Source organism: Periplaneta americana, chromosome 3 (genome assembly GCF_040183065.1).
Source record: "Periplaneta americana isolate PAMFEO1 chromosome 3, P.americana_PAMFEO1_priV1, whole genome shotgun sequence".
NCBI lineage: Eukaryota > Metazoa > Arthropoda > Insecta > Blattodea > Blattidae > Periplaneta > Periplaneta americana.
The window spans coordinates 156553891-156567868 of record NC_091119.1 but is presented as its reverse complement, the minus strand read 5'-3'; the positions used below and the strand labels follow the sequence as shown (position 1 = coordinate 156567868).

Here is a 13978-nt window from a genome sequence, read left to right as displayed (position 1 = left end):
AGCAAGAAAAATAAAGAAGATAAACTTGCGAATTCTAAATGAGGCAGTAGAACAAGTGACAGCTTCAAATAATTGGGCTGTACTATAAGCAGTAACATGAATTGTAGCCAGGAAGTGAAAAGAAGGATAATGGCCAAGGAAGCTTTTAATAGAAAAAGGAACATCTTCTGCAGACCTCTAAAAAAAGAACTAAAGAAGAGACTAGTGAAGTCCGGCATTGTATGGGGCAGAAACATGGACATTACGACGAAGTGAAGAGAAGCGAATAGAAGCATTTGAAATGTGGATATGGAGAAGAATGGGAATGGGTGAAGAAAGAATGATGCTGAAACTGCTCAGGAAGAGGAAAAGGAACTGGTTGGGTCACTGGCTGAGAAGAAACTGCCTACTCAAGGATGCACTGGAAGGAATGGTGAACGGGAGAAAAGTTTGGGGTAGAAGAAGATATCAGATGATAGACGACAACATTAAGATATATGGTTCATATGAGGAAAGAAAGAAGAAGGTAGAAAACAGGAAAGACTGGAGAAAGCTGGGTTTGCAGTGAAAAACTTGCCCTTGGGCAGAACACTAAATGAATGAAATTATCTACACCAAAAGGAATGCTACAAGTACAATCTTTGTAAATGAAGAATCAGAAAAGTTAATAAAATTATTTCTCTAACATGGAAATGTCCCATGTCGAAAAGTGGGATTCCATCACAAACCTTGCATAAGATTTAATTAATCTTTTCACTTCTTTCCTTGGAAAACACTGTACCTAATAAGACAAAATTACCTCGTGTGACAACATATGACCTTTGAGACTGTTGTGGTATGCAAAATTTCTACCACAGATTTCACAAGCAAATGGTCGTTGCCCTTCATGGATTGCCTTCAAATGAACCTAGAATTACACAAATACAAAATTTTCAATAAGTTCCTTTGTAATTATGAACAGAAGCACTTAACACAAGAAATTTAATATTAGTTTACCTCATAACTTTGTTTGGTCTGGAAAGTTTTCTCACACTGATCACAAGGATAACGATTACCAGACCCCACGTCTTCAGCATTCTCTCCATCTTCCAATCCCTCGATGATACCTGAATAAATTACAGCAATGTAAAAAGAAGAAGAAGAAGAAGGAAATGGTACAAATTTTTAACAATGTAACATATAATTGATGTATATTAAAATTTGATGTATACCTAAATATAAGGTTCTGATAATCCACAATTTTATTACTATGTTGTATAGAAACATTGTAAAATATCATTATAATGAAATCCTAGGAACCTCTGAAATTACTATGTTATAGTGAAAATTCATTACATGGAAATACAATATTTTTCTAAAGAAAAAAGCGTGTTTATTATTTACCTCTACTTATGCTGTAAATTCTGCATATTTTTTGCATGTAGGTCTTGAAAATATCCTTAAATTAAATAAAAACCTGAACTTGCATTGCACTTGAACAGAAAAGTCTAATGAAAGGCATAGGGAAAGGAAATTCACGTCTTATGAAGCATTTTGTAGGACAAGCGGTGCTATGTTGCTTGGAAAGCCATGTTGTGAGATTAGTGAACTGTGATTGGAGGAGACATTTTGCGAAATTAGTTAGCTGGGATGGGTAGAAGGAAAGTAAATGGGAAAACAAGGGAACCGCATGAAAAAACGAGAACAAGGGAAGAGCATGAAAAAAACTAACATAAAATCCAGAGACAGCTGCATTGTTGAAGACATACTGCATTAGCTAGATATTTAATGACCACGTGGCTAATACACAATTGCATTAACAAAATCCAGTGTACCAAAATCAAACAAAGCTATGCAATTCCTTCCGTATGAATTAAATGCATAATAATGACAAACTATGGTAATTATTATTTTCAAATACTCCAGCAAAATGAAAAAAATGAAAATTCTGGATGGGAGGACATTATTCACAACCCTAAATGCATTTCTGAACCATCAAGTATAGCAGCTGTTGCAAACTTCAGACTATAGTACAACCATCTGGTCTCAGGCCTGACATTTCTCAGGACCAAGAGAGACCGTGTTGCCGATATGGTACACACTCTCTGGCCAATTCTGTGTTGTGGAATAAAAACTAATGCGAGCAGACATATAAATCATTTCAGACATACGTAGATTACATCCTTTGTTAATGTGTATGAGTATATACAGTATAAGGGTATATTAACACAGATCATGGGAATGGCATTAATGTTATAATGAAAATGTATCAAATGAAGCAGACTCTAATTTACTTGGTCATGATCTTTGCTTTCCAGAAGTACATAGCATTTCAGATGGTGTATTAAGATTAACTAGAAAATTTTCTTTTGTCACACTTTTAACTGTTGCTTTCCACTTTCACAGTATCACAATCTCTATCTACCACTTTCGTAATAGAAAGAAGACGTCCTCCTTGTCTCGCTCCTCAAAATATTCACACAACCTGTACATAAATTTATGGCTTAGCCGATTTTTTCTTCTTCAATTCTAGCTATATTACTTTAACGATAATAAGACTTATGGACACTGTAAATGGTTTGTTAGTTTCCAATGGCTGGATCTTCATTTAATGGCATCTTCCTTCTTGCCTCCCAGTAGAGGCTTATCTGGTCCTTTGATTGTTCAAGTACAAACAACAAACCAACTTTGCCTGTACTAACACAAAGAACTGACACCACATCTGCCACATGTTTCACATAAAGGAGGACTGGTGGTGTTCTAGCAGATAACTTTCACCTGGTGTGCACATCTCTCCCAGCATTGCAATCTGTGGCTCTACAGCCCATGAAGAACCAAGACCGACCAGCCGGCTGCTGACCTCACATTCACATACAGAAACAGAGGTGGACCAGAATGGAGGTATCGTGTGGGTAGCACGATGATCCCCCAGCCGTTATAGCTGGATTGCGAAACCGGATTTTTGCTACCTATGGTAGGTCCCAAGTGCATCATGATGCTGGATAGGCACCGGTCCCATACACTGGCCGAAATTTCATGAGAAAATCTCGTTCCCCAGAATAGTTTCATTCACAGTACAATTCCAAGGTCCTGTTAACAACTTCAAAATGTCAGTCTGACAAGCTGGTCTCTCTCCTTCTCACTTCTCTCAAGTCAAGCCGGAGACCAGGTTGGCAGTACTATAGTTATGGACCACAAGCATTTGGGTGGACACCTTCATAGGTTTGACTTCTTCTCTTCACCAAAAAGTATGTTACTCAAGAGAAAGACAAGATGGATATGGAGCACTTCGGCGCACGATAAACTTTGAAGAAACATTCAGAGAATCAATATATTACTGTAATTTAATTTATTTCCAAATGCATATCCCAATTTCATGTATGATTTATCTTGGAAGGAAAATACTGTCAACACATCTGATTTAGTAACATTCTCAGAAAATACAAGGCTTTTGTAAAGTATATAATGTACTTAAGAGGCCTTATGGATAACTACAGAGTAGGGAGAGGAGGAGAACAAGTAATTTGAGTTGTCTTTAATACTGCACAAAAATAGTTTCAACAAATTGGATAAAGATAGAAATAATTACAGTATATAACAATATATATGGTTATTTCCTAACTCACCTTCTCCAGTATGTCCTGTAGTCTTCTGATGAAGATCAAAATTCTCTTTACTAGAAAATCGCTTGTTGCATGTATTGCATTCAAATTTAACACCTTTGTGATAACTCCTATAAAGGCAAATACGTAAAATAGCAACTTATTTCTATACACAAGGTAGTAACAGTAATTCAAAATTAATTTAAAACAACAAAGATACATACTTATGCACAATATATCTTCCTTTATGCTGAAATCCCCGACCACATATTTCACACTGGAAACGAATCTTTCTTCGCTTTCCTCGAGGTCTGCCTCTACCTCGGCCTCGATTAACTATTACAAGTTCTCCAAGGTCCTGTCCTTCTTGTGTTTCCAAATGTCCAATAATTTCTGCTATAACAATACAATTCTGGTTAATGTTAATGTTTGCTATTCATAAGGATAGACAAAACCCCAAAATTTTCAGGTGCCAGACTCTTTTTCTCAGGAGCCACACAAGCAATGAAAGAACCATACGAACTAAGATAAAGACAGATTTACTAAAATGTGTTAAACAATACAATTAATTAATAAAACACATAATACACAAGAAACTTCTTCCTATGACTACTTTTGTTAACATTATGTATTAGTTATAGCAACATAAAAGAAAGTGAAATCTTAAAAGAAAAATGTAATTCAATAGAAAAAAACTTAGGAGGCACAAAAAAGTTTAGGTGCCATGGCAAAACCTGACATCCAGGATTTGTCTACCCTTGGTTATTCAGCCAATATAAAATATAATTACTCTAGAATGCAAATCCTCATAAGACAAAATGTATTCACGAATTTAAAAATGACATATTAATATGACAAGAAATTGAACAAAATATTGGGGAGAAAAAAAATTAAATATTGTAGAATTTCTACTACTCGTTTTCCACAGTCAAAGAGCTGGACAAAATTAAATACAATTAAACGAGCTATTAATATAAAGCGAAACTTAGATTCTACATTCTCCCAATTAATGTCTTGTTTGAATAGTAATAATAATATAATAATAATAATAATAATAATAATAATAATAATAATATTAATATTATTATTATTATTTATCCACTATAAACTTAAATCTTAAAATGGATATGACGAAGAAAGTGAGAAATACCAGTTTTTTTTTTTTTCTTTGTGATTTTATATTTTCCTCGTTTTATTATGCTCTTAATTTTTCACTTCATATAGTCCACATTTATAAAGCGTTATTTTCATAATTTTCGACATACCTTAATTTTTGGGTTTCCTTTAACAATCTGCATTTGGTATTTTAAATTCTTGCTGCATCAAAAGATGTTTGAAAAAGGAAGCACCTTTCCTATTACATAAGCAATTAACAGGTCTTCAATTAAGACCTTTTGCACTCAGAAATTGAATGGAAAAATTTTAGGCATAAATTTAATTTCCTGCTAAGTTCTTTTCTAAGCAAATATATATCTGAAACATGAACGAAGTTATAAATAACATAAAACTTTCTGAATTTGAAATAGAACATTCAGAATTTAAGTTTCAGATATATGTTGCATGTTACAAACTAAGAATTCTAATATTTCTGCAACTCTAAGGGGTGTAACAGTCAATATGTTTGTCCAAAGAAGATACTGGGAAGCCACACTTAGCAGATTGAAAAGGCAACAATACATTTGGAAAGTTCAACAGCAAAGGGCATGCAGTCATTCGATTTTTGTGAACAAGAAATTATGTAGATGTGAAAATTGACAATTATTGAAGATTTATGGCCTGGATTAAATGTGTATAGCTTTTCGAAGCTGTGCTGGAACGAACTTCATTGTAGAATAATGACAACATACAACAAAGTATGCATTAATATCTAGAGCAGAGAAGATGGACATGTGACAATTCGTAGCTGGCTCATTCTATGAATGTGTCCACTGTCAGTACCTACCAGATTATTCATGACATTTTTTTTTAATACTGTAAGATTTCTTTTCAGCAGGCTCAGACTGCAAGCCCCACGAAAACTTTGGTACAACAATTTCTTAGCAGCCTCTCTATATCCCGACATCACTTCAAGTGAATTCCACCTTATTGGGCCCATAATGAAAACATTGGAAAGAAAATGATTTCAGAGTGATGAGAAGTTGAAAACAATAATGTGCACGTGATTGTCGTAATTGGAGCCAGGTTTATGAATAGAAATAATGACTCCATAGTAAAGTGACTTTTAGTTAAGTAGTTTTCGTTCACATCAGACAATTTAATTGATTTAATAATTAATTACTTAATAATAACACTCAGCACTTACTTTAAAAATGTCTCCTACATTTCCCCAAATGACTGGAATATCACAATGCCAAATATATATAATTATAACACAGACCATGTGTAACAAGCATATAAAAAATTATTTAAAACTACTGTTGTTGGTTCCTAATGCCAGACACTAGGCAATGAAGCCTATCCTCTTGTAATTCAATATTTTCAGCATATTATTTCACTGGAACTATAATTAGAAGTCTTTTCGTACCATCAGTCCCATCATGATCTCCTAGATTAACTTTTTCTTCTATTTCATCATCATCTTCATCTTCAGGTTCATCTTCATCTATCACTCCTTCTTCACGAAATATTCTTTCCAATTCTTTCCCCTGCACAGCTTCCTTAAACCTAATGAAACGTATTTGCAACAAAGAAAAACATAAATTTATATTAATGGTTAAAATTTTCCTTAATTTAGCACAGCAATAAACAATCTTATTATAATAGAATTTTGATTAGAATCCAGTGCAAATATTTGTTGTTAGCTTACAAAAGAACATAGGGTCTTATGTAAGTAATAAAAGAGAAAAGAAGGCTAAATGTAAAGTGGTTATGCTAATTTAATATATGCATGATGTCCCTCAAAGATATTTCTATAGTAAGAAATGCTACTAGATTATAAATATTATGATTGCGAATTTATACATTCAACAATCCATTATGTTATCAATTCAATCAACAAAAATAATGAGTATTTATTCAGATTTTCCTTCACTTGACATGATCTTAAATATGCTACATTAAATCTGAAAGTATGGGCACCAACAACTTAATTGTTAATGATAATTTTCAAATTTATGATGGTGATAATATTGCGTTAATATTAATGCATCTAATGCTCTCGATTTAGCAATAAAGTTATTCTTTTTCTTGCTTCCCAATATTTTGATGCAGCATTAGATCATGGTATGTCTTAAAAACAACAACTGAATAGACTACAGTGGACTTTATGTTGTCAGCAAACAGCTGGATACATTAAGAAGATTGATTGATTGATTAAAGAACATCACAGATTTCTATGTGATTCATATTCATCTCTACTTCTTGATGGAATAGGAGACAGTTTAGTGTATTGTTAATCCAGTCCTGGAGGAGTTGTCTGCTTAAACAACATGACTAGCTATAATCTTTTCGTTGAAAGAATAATCCTACAGTAAACAATGGCACATGACTGAAGTGAGGCTTGAATGGCCGCAGTTTGTGCCAGTGATTTTCAGTAAGTGATCCCGTCCACTGTTGTACATTCTGTTTCATGTTAAATATTTCCCGTTATTCGTCAAAGTCAAAGTAGACCTAACCTCACTATTATGCATTCGTTTCTTTAGGAAACTGTTACTTTATAATTAATTAATAGTACTCAACTCACTTTTCGACAGAGGATCATAGTAAAAGACCATAGTTTCGTACCCTGACACAATGGATTCCAATGCTTTTCTCTGGTTGCTACGAAACAGCTCCAAAAATGCCTCATAACAGATCACTTGCTGTTCTTTCTGCACACAGGGAACCAAACCTTGCACCGACTTTATTCATGTGAAGATGTTCATGAATGATCTGAAGCATGGTGGTTTTTGATAGTTCTATACTATCACTCAAAATCTGATCTTTGAGGGTATATCCAGTTGTAGATCTCAGATCATATTTCAGTTGCTTCTATCCTCCTTTTGTCTGTTCATTTATGGTTTAATTAGATCATACCTGCATAGATATAGCTATAACTTTATAAAATGTCAGCAACACTGTTGATATCTTTCCTGGTTTTATTTCTAAAGTTCTCTTTAATGTATCCCTATTTATTTTCTGATTTACACCTCCATTCCAGTTACAAGATACTTCATATCCTAAATAATTAAAACTTTGATTCTGTTGCATAATATTTAGTATTATCTTCGACTTCATGAAATACTTTCCTCAGAAGACCATAAAATTATTTTTTGCACGATCGTATTTTTTGTTGTATTTACAGTTATTGTTGTTAAGCCTTGAAAGTCAGAATTTCTACACAGAAAACTTGTTGCTAGGGAAATCATTCTTCATAACATAAAACTGTACTGAAATAGACCCATTACAGTGCACTTATTGTTACTTAGTTACCATTACAGTATAGTTTTACCAAAGCTTTGGAATAATATTGCTCTAAATTTGCAATGCAAAATATATTGTAGGCTATTTGCAATTTTAAAAATATGATCGTGCAAAAAAAGTTGTACAGTACACGTTTGTGAAGTGCATTACAAACTTTTCCCTGATTTTGTAAAAAGCATTTCCCAACCTTGTATCATAATATACTATTCTTAGGGTGAAGTAACTAATTATTAGTCACCAACTCACTGTGTTTGAATATCATCATTTGTAACTTATCTCCTAGAACTAAAAATACACCATCTGCAAAAAACAGTGTGTATCTAGGGTCTAGGGTTTCAAATTCAAAATGCGACCTTAACTTCATCTGCCATTCAGTAGTAGCTGCATCAATATAAGCAAATTTAAAAATAATGATTCTCAAATAACGATATCAAATTAGAACAATGACATACCTTTGTGGAACCTTTCTTTTCCTTCGTCTCCTGCCATCTGCATCTTCTTCCATTTCTTCTGGGTCTTGGGATGCTTCTGGTGACTCTGGCTCTTTCTCCAATTCCTTCTCTTCAGAAGGTTCTATATGTTTTTTTGGAGGACGTCCTCGTTTACGACGTGGTCTCTCTAAACCCTCCATCTTAAGAGCCATCTCATGGTCGGCAGAAAACAGTGTTCCATCAGACAAAACTGTTAAATGAAACTGTTTCATACTAACTGAAGTCAGCAAAGTTACAATTGTAGATTTTTAGTTTTACTGTACAACTATCCTGAAAAAATCTGAAATATTTAACAAATACTGGTACAACAAATCTTCTCACGCTGTGTGCTATATACAGTAAAACTTCTTTTATGCGTTTCTATGGGGATCTAAAGGAAAAAATGTATAAGTGAAAAAAATGTAAAACTGAAATGGCATTTAATTACATCTGAATTAGCATTAATAATTAATAACATATGATTTAAAAAAAAAAATTTTAAAGTCGGTTACAAACACACTTTTTCTTTTTTTTCCCCACATTGGAATTCAAGAAATACTCAGCAACCTTCTCATCATATCAGGTTGAGTCCGCTTCAAAATATTTTCAGTTTGGAGGGGTGTTACTACAGTTATATTAAGTGCGGTCACAGCTTTGGACTTGGATTCTCATTCTTTAAAATGTACCATTTCTTCCCTCTGCACTTACTGCTCTCCTCTCCCTGAACCAATCCCCCATTGGTGCATTACAGATTTACTGAAGCTAGCACGTGGGAGACAAGAATGGGCAGCTTCGAATTTCCAGTAATTTCAAAGCCAGTCATATCTTAACAATGAACACATATTGTACCATATTTACATGATTATAATATGCATTTTTTTTTTTTTTTTTACAAAATGTCATCTTGAAAACTGGGGTGTGTGTTATATTCGCACTCAAATACTCAGATTCAAACAAATTAAAATTAACGCTCTGTTTATGTCGCAAGATATGGTGGGAAACAACAGACAGAAACGACCATTTCAAATTCGTGTTTTCTCGTCTTTTGCATACTTTTCATTCATAATTTCGTGTCCATTTGTTGACAACAATCACTAATAAGAATAATATTTTTAACTACTAGAATGTCTTAATAACATTTTTACTTTTATTGTGAGATTTTACGAATACAACTCTCAACAAATGTGCGTCTCTAATTAAACCAAAAGAATTTAGGATAATTATTGTCGAAAGAGTAGCATGACGTTGATCATTGTCAAATCATTGTTCTGACACCAACCCAGACCTATTAACCGAAGTTCCAGTTCTGATACTGCAAATCAGGATAAGTGTGAGTGCCTTTATAATCTGTCTTGATAGTATAATTTTAACCTTGAGCGGTTTTTAGCACAAGTGCATATTATATTCGCATTCTTACATTTTCATGACAAACCTAATTTCGAGCAAAATTTTAATTAGAATATGTAAATGAAGTTTTGTAACTCTCAGGGTTTAAAATATGATCATATTCTCAGGGTTTAAAATATGATCATATAAGTGTGAAAAACGTATAATGGAAATATATTTACATGGAAAGTATAGAAATTTTGCTGGGACTTCAGAACAAAAGTATAGGTTTAAGTGTGAAACATATAAATGAAGTTAAACTATATTACATTTCAGAATGGAATTATTAACAACTCTAAAGAATATTAAAGATATTTAAAGATGTGATCAATGGTTAAAAGTAATTAAAGTCATGTCATTTCTTGTGTATTAACAATGGGCAATATATGTTAATACAGTCGAAACCGATTATAATGACTCTGAAGGGACCACCAGTTTACGGTCATTATAGCCAATAATCGCACAAACAGGGTTTTTTTATTATTTTATAAAAATTTCATATCTGTAAATTTTAGACTGCATACTTACATGGTTAATGAACAGAATAGATTTAAAACTTCAAAAAACGTAACAGAAATACAGTACGTACAATATTTACAATACAGTATTTGTGGACAGGAACTGAAAAGGAATTTTTTTCTGATGTTTATATAGTAGTACAGCAATAATATGCCAGCAAAATATAAAAACCTATAAGTGAAGAAAGAAGTAGCAGCTATGTAAATTGTTCAGTAATATAGTACATACACGATCTTGGCTAATGAATGAGATAAAATGTTGAGCATGTTTTAAACTTACTGTAAATGCTGTATAATATAAGAGTCATGAATGACACATCCTCGTTCCAGTTACTGTACTACAAAAATTACGAAATTAACAGCACAATAATGAAAATACAATACTCTATACATAAATTACACGAAGGCCTACACTTTCTCTTGTTTTTCTTTTTAAAATGTACAAATGTGATGTCCTGTACCTTACACATTAGAAAAATCGAACACACAAAACATCAATAACGAATACACTATTATTTCAATGGGACATGGAAACAAATAAAAAGAAAGCTATATAGATTTATTCAAATATAACACCACCATGATCTTTTATTTCTTAACAAATAATAAACTTTCAAATACATACTCTGAATGACAATCCTGTTTTCTCCATCACCTTCTCCCTCTGAAGCATGAACATCTTGTGCAGGAGCAATCAAAAGAGATTCAACACCACTTTTTTCAGCTTTCTGGCGTTCTCTTTCAGCCTTTCTCTGCTGTTCTAGCTGTACAAGAATTTTATTACAATGATTTTACCACTGTTTCCATAATTGGTTGTTTAAGAATGCTGTGTCAACTGCGTGGTTCTTAGGAAAATATCTGGGACTAAGAGGGATGAAGTTACAGGAGAATGGAGAAAGTTACACAATGCAGTTTGATGTGCTTTCCAAATGATTATTAAGAATAATTCAGAACAAGCCAATTTATTTTTTTACAATTCATCAGCTTGACGAAAGTTCAGCAAATAACGTGACCATGCCATACTTTAATTACGTCAGCCCTGGGCAAATTAATATTCCAAATGAGTCATCCTGACTATCCCTTAACTTTCCACTCTACGTTCCCTGGCTAATATAGTAATGTTTTTGATCTGATAGGTAGACAGTAAGGTAACTACTGTTCAGTAACGGATTGTATAAAACTTGCTCATCATAAAAAGTTGATCACACTACAATTTCTGCAAGGTATAAGAACTAGAATAATTTTTGTGTTCAGGAAGGACACGATAGCACCAGGTATGTCACACAGGCCTACAAATCTACAACAAAGCCTGTAACAAATTTAAATGTAAGAGGGCATTTTAGGCTGCTCATATGAATATTTTACAATAATAATTAACATAATTTTTTTAGGAAATATGCGAATAATTAAGCTAGAAGAGTTAGTTACCGAATTTCACAAAAATAGCAAATATGAAGCCCTTATTGAGGGGTGAGTTTTTTTTAACTTTTCTCACTGTAGCAGCTGACGAAATATCCTCCGAGAAACTACATTCATTTAACATATTTTTTTCAGCAGAATAGAAAAAATGGGATTTGATATTGAAATTCAATTACAAATTAAAATAAAAATGTTCTTTGTGGTTTTCATTTGCATTCTATAAAAGCATTGATGTTTTTGTTTTATGTTTTTTATTTAACGACGCTCACAACTGCAGAGGTTATATCAGCGTCGCCGGATTTGCCAGAATTTTGTCCCACAGGAGTTCTTTTACATGCCAGTAAATCTACTGACATGAGCCTCTCGAATGTAAGCACACGCACTGATGTTAGCAACAATACACAATCATATTTAATATGGGATTTAATTCTAATTTTAATATCCATAAAGAATTGTTGGATCTTGTAATATTCAAGCCTGACAGATTTTTATATAGTTTGACTTCTCAGACTTTCGCTGATATCTTATGAACCAAACAGGCTACAAATTGAAGAGTCCACTGCAAGAATGATGGATGTCATTTGGAATACATTTTGCAGGAGAAGCAATTGAAAGTTTGAAATGCTTAGCGCTCAAAGCTTAACTGTGATTTTCCAATCATTACTGGACAATGACTATCAGTGTTAATGCCATATAACTCTCTATGTACATTCTATATGTCTTAAGCTATGCACTGACAGTCTTGGTTCATTTTCGACAAGAAAGTGACATCCATTATTCTTGCAGTGGACTCTTCAATTGTTAACAAACAGAAAATTCCGTCAACCCTCAAATGAGCTTCAGTAACACTAAATAATATTGCACTTAAATAGGGCTAAACAAGTAAATATTTTCAGTTTCAGAGCATTCGAGTTGCCAACTGTAGTTTACCCATATCTGCCTAGTGTTGCGTTTTCGCAATAGTCTGCATTAACTATTTTTCTGCAAAAATGCAAAGGAATGAATTACAAAATTAACTTTTATTTCATTGTTGTGTGTACTAGAAGAATCAAAGGAGTCTTGCAGCACAATAATTAACTTCCATTTCAGTTTCACGTGGCGGTGCGAAAATTATGAAAATATTTAACAAGAAAAAGTTATGGGCATAAATGGGTTAAGAGAATAGGTAATTTCATAGAAGACGGGCACTTGGTTGAATATAGTAAGTATTACCAACTTCTTTATTTCAGAGTTAAATGTTAGTGATCTTTTAGTGACTTTTACATGTTAGTTCTAGGTTTTTTGTATTAGGTGTCACCGTGATTTTCTTTTAATTTTATTGGTTATAGTTGTCATTTGTTCTAGACTTTTCGTTAATTTTGAATGGATAATGACGTTATCAGTTGTTCTTGGTTGTTTGGCGTGAGTGGTGTTATGTTGTGTCTGATGGCTAAAGCTATTGAAAGTTTCTCATTTTATGATTTTTGTGATTTTCTTTCGATTTGATTGGTTATAGTTGTCATTTATTCTAGAATTTTCATTAATTTTGAATGGATAATGACGTCCTGTTGTTCTTGGTTGTTTGACGTGAGTGGTGTTACATTGTAGATTTGTCTGCATTTGTCGAGGGAAAGGAAGGAAACAGTGTTCTGAAATTTATCTATTAAATTTTGTGTCGATTTTGGTTTAGTTCTTTCGCTGGTGAAGAAGGATTGTGTTGAATGTTGAGAAGAAAACTGTTTTTCTGTCGTTTAAAGGAATTATTTACTGAATTTTCTGTAGAACTTAAGGTGTAATAAGTGTTCGAAGAGAATTTCATTTAGTGTAAACACGTGGTTTATTTATGCAAAGTTGACTGTACGACTGGTTTAGTTCTGTGTTGCCTGCATGGTTTAAGTTTAGATTGCCTTAAAGCCTGTGTCATTTATTCTGGAAGTGAAGAGGTTGTCGTTGAAGACGTCGATGAGAATTGAATTTTATTTGATAAGATGATAAATTATTATGTTTTGTTTTGTGTTTTAGTGATTTTTGGGGGTAAAGTGCGGACGAAAACTGCCAGAAAAGTACTACCAACTATGAAGTTCGAATGCCACGAAACGCCAAAAAAAATCAAAGGCAAAAATTAAATATATTTTCATTTTTTTGGAGGGCTTGTTCTTCTTTAAAAATATGAATATATATTTGATTTTTCATCTTTGATTTTGCATTGTTTGGTGACATTTGGACTTCATAGTTGGCAGAACGT

At 33.1% G+C, this 13978-nt stretch overlaps 1 protein-coding gene across 4 annotated transcripts in view; it reads right to left on the bottom strand.

Annotated features, from left to right (window-relative positions):
- LOC138696747 (zinc finger and SCAN domain-containing protein 2-like) overlaps positions 1–13978 on the bottom strand; it is a 34173-nt gene that overhangs the window by 14089 nt on the left and 6106 nt on the right. For 3 of the 4 annotated variants that reach the window (XM_069822104.1, XM_069822101.1, XM_069822103.1), the window contains exons 3-9: positions 10961–11099; positions 8414–8642; positions 6085–6224; positions 3785–3956; positions 3585–3691; positions 976–1085; positions 779–886 (exon numbers count right to left, since the gene is read on the bottom strand). In XM_069822104.1, coding sequence (XP_069678205.1) covers positions 779–886; positions 976–1085; positions 3585–3691; positions 3785–3956; positions 6085–6224; positions 8414–8642; positions 10961–11099 — 1005 coding nt within the window. The remainder of the gene's footprint in view (positions 1–778; positions 887–975; positions 1086–3584; positions 3692–3784; positions 3957–6084; positions 6225–8413; positions 8643–10960; positions 11100–13978) is intronic. The other variant, XM_069822102.1, reaches the window with a different exon arrangement.